The following is a 7,814-nucleotide window of genomic DNA, read 5'->3' on the forward strand; positions in this document are numbered from 1 at the left end:
CTGTTAGCGAATGGATTCACCTATATTGTACATACACACACATTTACAAATAGGTTTTCTTCTAGCGATGGCTTGTGCATGTTTAGAAGATAAATTATTCTGTTTTTCCAAACACCAAATATGTGCAGTTAACAATACTGAAATGGTTCATATTGATTTGCCTCAGGACATATCGCTTTACCTTCAGAAGGCTACAGTCGCAGATATTTTCGGGATAACCTTTTAACGTCGTCAAAGCGGAAGCTGCCATATATGTGTGTTAATATATTTGCAGCTATTCATGTTATTCTGCACTTCTCAGGCCAGCATCGGTGGACACCATTGGTGGATCGTTCAGCCAGTTGAAAATCATATCGATCAGTTCGGGCATCTAACATTAACGCTCTTGACGTAAATATACATTCCGAGGTGACCAATTTTTTAAAAGGCTTTTAGGCCTTCCGTGAAAAACCGATTCGATTGCAAATGCGGTTCAAAAACGCATTCATAGAAAGACCAGATCGCCTCAGTACAAATGTCATTGGTCCGTGGATTGTAACCAATGTCCCTGAAGCATATACATGTAAACAGACATACTCACTACATGTCATCCGTCTATAATAAACTCAATTTAACATTCAGGAATGGTTGTTAATTCCTGTCACGATCCGACCACTCGATTCATGTATACTACATCAGCACGAATTATCACTGCATATATATATATATATATATATATATATATATATATATATATATATATATATATATATAGCGTCTTTTGGATTATACTGTTTGTGTATATGATCAGCATACACGTGCGCTCGCGTATTGTTTTACTAGGTTAATATGTTTATATACAGGTTTATTGTAATAAAACTATATACTACATAATTATATGTATATGGCTTGTGTTGTGTCTAAATATACAGTATACCACAGCATGTGCCTATGTCAACATATATGTCTCTCAAGAGCAGCATGAATCTTAGATTATCCCCAGTCTGCCCGTATAGACTCCTATTTAACCCTGGTGCCGAAGACCTTGTTGATGTACAATAATGCCTCACCTTCCCTTGGGATTTAGCTTATGGTCACGTAATCCATTGTTAGTACTTGGAAGACAGGTGTTAGTTTATCGGATATTCGCCGCCGTATTTGAGGGGTTGTTGACAAATCTATTTAATGATGTCATTAACTGTAGACTTGTCTCCCTTGTGATAAGTCCCCGGCCTCCCAGCGGGTGTTCGCTTATATGTGCCAAACTCTGAACCCGAGTGTGATAAACCTTCAGGTTGTATCTTTGACTCTTTTGGAGAGTTCCACTGACACCGTATTATTACAAAACCGGTTTTGACATTGCCCCAAAGCTTGGTTTATCCCCTGTGACTTTTGATATTGGCGTATAGTTGTCGATTATAGGCTACAATTACCATTATTGCATGTAACTGTATTTAATCGCTCTGAATATGGTTATATACCTTTCCTCGATCCGCTTGTTACGGCTTTACGTCAGGGAGTTTGTCAGCTACCAGAATAAGGGCTGGCATTTATACTTAAGCACTCCGGTTCCCTCCATGGATAAACTTGACTGATGCCATCGCACAAGTGCAAATTTTCCAGTAAAGAATTCAACACCAATCAGACAAATAAATCAATATATCGGGGTTTTTAATGGCGAATGCCCATGCGAGGAATGGCTGTCCTTAAGGTCAACGTGGTTCTAAATGGGTCCAAGTGTTTTACTTAGCAATACTGGTAATCATTTATTCGTTAGATTCGGGATATTTTTAATGGCACCAAGCTTTTACCCAGACTTCTGGTCTTCTTGACACCCCATGGGGACTGGTCGCTCCTAGTTATCGTCTTCAAACTGGTCGACACCTCCGTTCCGACGCGAAAGTCAGACAACGAAACAAATAGTCGTTTCTATCAATCAAATATCATTGGGAAAAAAATCGCCTTAAGATTTGTATGAAATGATTGGATGGTGTGCTGTTTTATGCAATTTCTTTAAACTTACTTGAAGATCATTCATCAAAATGAGAACTGTCAGAGTTTGTGGAATACATTTTTAATTCTAGCGTCCATACTGTCTGTTATCGCATTGTATTTCTGAAGCAGTGAAGCAAAGAGCGTTGACTTGCCTCTACACGGTAGTCTCCCTTGTGTTTTAGTTACTACGTAGTGTTAATCATTTGAAAAGTACAGAGCTTGGTTAGTTTCATTTAACATAGCCCCGCGAAAGACAAACTTTGAGCAAACTTTACAATAGCATGGAAATAAACCGGTGATTGTGGAAAGGCGCACCTTCTGTATCATTATGAAGAATTTTCAGTACTTTACTTGGCAACTCGAATGTCACCAAGCAGCTATATATGGGGTGCTAGAGAGTATGGAAGTGTGAAGTAGATATGACCCTAGCCCAGATGACAACTTACTGGTAGAAAGGATGCCATGGGCGCCGTCCCCATAGTTGTTAGGCGTTGCGTTTCATTTTAATAATTATACAGCATTAGTGTCCAGGGTCCTGTGTGTGTTTGAATGAAGTTTGGAGATAGTCATCATCCCTAGTATCGACCCAAGCGCCGGGCTTTTCTGCACGCGAAAAAGGGTCGTATTAAAGATATTAAATGTCACGGGAAAGAGTTGATTTCTAAAGGTCGCACACTTGTGCTACAGGCGCCGTCCAATGGCAGGCCTCGCTACTTGAGAGCGACGCACAGAGTGGGCATTGACGAAGCGATGGCCCGTCGAGCTATTCACAGCGGCAAACTACACAGTGTCAATCATAGGCAGCACACGTGCCCGTGACAATAAAGAAGCTAGGCCTTGAAATGCAAACAAGACTGGCGTGTGCCAGCTATAATTTATGATAAAATCCGCTGTCATAGTAGCCCCCCTCCTCCCTTTCCAATCCCTGATTCCCTTTTACCCATTTTTCGTTTAACCATACTAGAGGATATTTGTATAGAAACCTGTCCGATATAACGTCATAAATCGATATAGTACAAAACAGACCCAAACTTAGCCAAAAAGGAAGAAAAAAGTTTCAATCCAAAGTATGTAAAGTTTTATAAGTATTGTAATAGGACAAAGCGCATCACCTCATGTTCACTATATATATGTATCTTACACAGAACCGTCACTCTTCTGCTTTTACTCATGCAAGGTGTCAAGTCTGTCACAGTGATACTGTTTTCGATAAATCTGAAAGACTAAGGGAAGTGCTGACATTTTTAATATCCGCTGAATGACGCCCCCACCCCCTCCCACATGCAGAGAGATGGTTGTCTTGGAGGTGACTTGATCAATGTCGCGGAGACGAAATCTCTGGGATGCAGCACACCGCGTGAAGATTGTGCCCGGGGACGCGATTTGTGAATTCGTCTTGCATGTTTTTAGCATGGGGTGGTGTATGGGGTGAGGAGGGTGAGGGAAGAGTGGAAAGCTCTCCAGGGACACGGAGTGTGTGGGGGTCTTGGGGCGTGGGGGGAGTAGGAGAGAGGGACGGGGACGCTGACACTGATTTTCATTGGATCGCTTTGATTGAAAATTTTAATTTTCATGCTTCTTGGGCCAATGTAGCTATTCAGGCAAATTTGAAATTCTTGCCACAGGACAAGCGTAGTTCATACCGTGACACAACATTGGCCCTTTAACATACATGGCTCATACACTCCGCCACAGCTCACCACTTAGATAATGCTGATGTCATTTCGTGCACACACGGAAGATTTCTTCTGCGTCGTGGCAATGATGTGTTACATGCAGTAGGCCCAGACCTCGAGCCATAACGACATGCTTATGCAGATCCTGTCCGGCTCACACATTATCAAGCCTCGAGCCCTCTTTTTGTTGGCATACATTGGTACCATATGCACAACACGCAGTCTTCGATTCTCATATTCAACCCGTGTTATAAATGCATCTGTTTATATATACATGTATATCTATATATGTGTGCTCCTTAATGACGCAGATTGCCTCAGTATTCTGGAGTAAGACTGTAGGTAGGCCATCGATTTGCGGTTAGTATTTACTATACCAAGTACATTGTTGACCCGTTTCCACAGCGATACTATGAAAATAGCCTCAGTTGCCAGGCGCACTGTTTAGCAGGAACTGCGCATTGAAAGACCAATATTTATAAAACGCACACATTGATATTTCAAGAACCGCACTGAAAATCTAACACTTAATTGAGTTCTACTAAAAACACAATGTGTGAAAGCAATGCTAAATCAGTGAGCTTCCACCCCAAACTGTCACGGCGCGGTGTTAGACAGGACACTCTAATAAAGACATGTTCTGTGTTCGTTACTTGTACATGAACATTTCCTCTCCCAAGAATAGAACCGCCTGACCCCAACCCCCTAGTGAACTAAACAATCCGATCCCATCGAATCTCTTTTGTTTTTTCAATGAGTTGTTTAATATTGTGACATAGCTTCGTAGGGCGTTATTAATCGGTAATTACTCCAAGCGTTAACAGCTTATATATGTGTCAGACGTTTTTCCCCTTTTGTTTTTATCTATTTCAAGTGTTGTGGATGTGAGCTGAACACGAGGCCGGACTAATTTTGTTGTAGGTCATGTTTTCATGGGGAGGATCCGCCCCCTGGCAGACTTGACCAATGAATTAGTGGTGGGCGTGTCGCGTCCGCGTCCAATTGGCCGCCTGCTCTTGAACACGTGACGCTATCAGCTGTGGTATAAGTTGAAGAGAGGGTCAGATGTATGAGTCAGTACCGAGATCTCTTCCGTTGAATGAACTGTCCTAAGTGATACCTTTTTTTAAAATTAATACTACAAGCTGGACTTTCAGCAGTTGTGTGCGCCGAAAACGGTGGACTGTTTCCAGTGAAAGTGGTTTCCAAACACATGCCAGGATGGTACCGCAGAATACCATGTTTAACAACAACAATCGTTCACCTTCTTCGCCAGAGTCCTGCAGCGACTTCGGCTCTCAGCAAGTCGACCCGTCCTCCAATACCCCGTACACCGATGCCACAAACTGCAAAAAGGTGACAAACCACATCAAGAGACCTATGAACGCTTTCATGGTCTGGTCTCAGATTGAACGGCGAAAGATTTCGGAAATTCAGCCGGACATGCATAACGCCGAAATCAGCAAGCGGCTGGGGAAGCGATGGAAGCTCCTAGGCGAAGAGGACCGTCAGCCGTTCGTTGAAGAAGCCGAGCGACTGAGGTTGCTACACATGCAGGAGTACCCAGACTACAAATATCGGCCTAGGAAGAAGGCGAAACCAGCGAGCAGCAAAAGTGAGAGCGGTAAGCCAACCAAACATTCTGTGAAAAGTCATAAAGCTGACAGACATAAGTCTGTGAAATCAGTGAAAAGTGCTCTTTCTACAACTCATCAGTCCTGCACGGCGCAGGAGTTCACTAGTGCTCACCAAACTGCCGCTAACAGACTGAAACTGCGTCTGACCATTGACAAGAAATTCAAGGATAGCATTAAGGCTAGTAAACACGTGCCCATGTCTGCCAGCCAACTCACCCCACCTGCCAAAGTCCCTTCCAGTCCGACGGTGTACAGTCCGCCAACCCCGGAGTCGACGAGCTTTTACCCGGACACGCCAGTGGCCTCCCCTCAGGAAGATATCAAACCTCAAATCATTCACCCTGTGACGCGTACCGAACAAGCCATGCAGGTGGAGACGTCGTCGACGCTGGCAGACCTAGACAATTTGGCTGACGTTCTTCAGCTGATGCCCAGTAACTGGCAGCTAGAACTCGGCAATTTGGACTTGAGCAAACTCGCTGAAACGGACTTAAATTTCGACCTGCAAAATAATCTCAATGGGAACTCGCATTTCGAATTCCCGGACTACTCAACGCCAGAAGTTACCGAGATGATCGAAAGTGATTGGCTAGACTCTGGTCTAGGCTGTCTGATATCAACGCAGTGACTTCTAAAACAATCTTAAAGAAAAAATGATCATCCTTGTAAATATATCCAAAGACATCTAAGTGCATATACTAAAGAGACTTGTACATTTCTGTAATTATATCATCCCAGCCGTTTTTTGTCGCGGACCAGTGACTTGTTATACATAGACTTGTATATAGATATATAAATATATATATTATATACACCTACACGAAACTACATGTTGTGGATATTTATGTCTGGACAGAAGACATGTTGACATTCTACTTTGTGATCACAAGAAATTATATTATTATATTGACGAATATTACGAAAAGTCTATGCAGGGAAGGCCTTTGCAGTAAAAATGGACCTTTCCATGCCTTATATTTTTGTACGTCCCTGTCTCGAACACCACAAGAACTGGCCCACAACGTGTCCGCCGTGGTCCAGACCTCCTGTTATACCCCCCAGTTAAACCTGCGGCAGGGAGTGGGGAAGCCGATGTGCCTGTGTACATTTTAAGCCAACTCGTGTTGATTTTTCAGCGAGGTCTGTATGTGCATTTCTCCCCCCTCTACTCACCCTGCTTGAGGGGAAACAAACTCTGAAGTGGGACTGTGCTATAGGAACCTGTGTATCGCCGAAACTTTCTTCACAACTTCATTGCTCCGATAGATGGTCATTCTATATAGGATCTTTACCATTCATCATTGACAGATTGCTATATATATTTATATGTATATATATATAGCAATGTGTAGATTGCTAGTGATTTTTCCGTACTGAACAAGATGTGTAAAATTGTATTTTTATGAAGTTTCTGAGAACGACTTTAAATAAGAAAAATCATTATTGATATTGCGCTGTGCATTTTATGTGTATAAGTGTTGATAATAGAAAAAAATCATAACGTTTCATCAAAGTTACTTTTTATATATAATTTTGGAAACCTTTTTTTTTTTTTTTTTTTTATACAATAGAGCTCTTGTACTATAACTAACGTTTATACCGAACCTATATTTAGCAAAAACGGCCTTAATTTGTTCGGGGACTCTAGTATTTATATGTATGGGTAAGGCAAGGATAAGTTAAAACACCCCGCAATAGTTTTTACATGGTTGGTTACAATTGTGAGTTTAGAATCAAGATCAGAACAAAAAACAGTACTCTATTTTTGGCACGGAAGGCCACTTCGAATGTTCTTGTATATTATACCATCGTGTACCACTTGGTCGAGTCGTACATTTAACAAAAATGAGAAATATAGACTTAACTTTGACAAGATAACTATCCTGCTTGTTGTTGTTGACGGTCATGGCATGCCATGTGTTGAGTCGTTCTGTCTCTGTTATGTGTGCATTAGCTCACTCAGTGCTGTCCCTTTAACCAAGTTAACTTTTAGTCGCAATTATATTTGCACTAGCTGCCCGAGCCTAAGAGGGTTTCCGTTTTATATAACCCAGACTGTATAGCTGTGTGTTTATGTGCGAGAATATGTGGTGCTAAATTTGGCAGTGTCTATATGGACCAGTATATATAGGTCAAACGGAAGCATATTTTTGCCGCCTGAAATATAAGGCAGGTTTCAGAGTCCTACTTCAGCCTTTTCAGCATTTCTGTGTCAAAGTTATATAGCGGATGACTGTATATGCCCGTGGGGGTGTTTTGTTGAGGGCTACCGAGTTACAGTGCCGCTCCTAGTTCCCTCCTGCCCCAACGGTCAACCCACCTCCACAAACGTATCGTCTCTGATACTAAACTGTGTAAAGTGTACTAGTACTGCATATAGGGTTTTGGCGCGACGGTATATTTATAGGCTTATAGAGTCGGTCATAGTCTGGTATATGGCAGGACAAAAATTGCCCTAATAGCAAAGCGTAAGTAACCTACTCCCGATTCAAAAGACCCGCGAACTGAGAAGAGGCCGGTGACACAG

At 42.1% G+C, this 7,814-nt stretch overlaps 1 protein-coding gene across 1 annotated transcript; it reads left to right on the plus strand.

The window, feature by feature from the left end:
* The first annotated feature begins 4,643 nt into the window (after positions 1-4,643).
* LOC135470428 (transcription factor SOX-11-like) lies at positions 4,644-7,335 on the plus strand. The gene has a single exon (XM_064749365.1). It carries the CDS (start codon positions 4,872-4,874, stop codon positions 5,913-5,915), a length of 1,044 nt encoding a protein of 347 aa, XP_064605435.1. The 5' UTR covers positions 4,644-4,871; the 3' UTR covers positions 5,916-7,335.
* The last annotated feature ends 479 nt before the right edge of the window (positions 7,336-7,814 follow it).

The sequence above is a fragment of the Liolophura sinensis genome, chromosome 7 (assembly GCF_032854445.1).
Source record: "Liolophura sinensis isolate JHLJ2023 chromosome 7, CUHK_Ljap_v2, whole genome shotgun sequence".
Classification (NCBI taxonomy): Eukaryota; Metazoa; Mollusca; class Polyplacophora; order Chitonida; family Chitonidae; genus Liolophura; species Liolophura sinensis.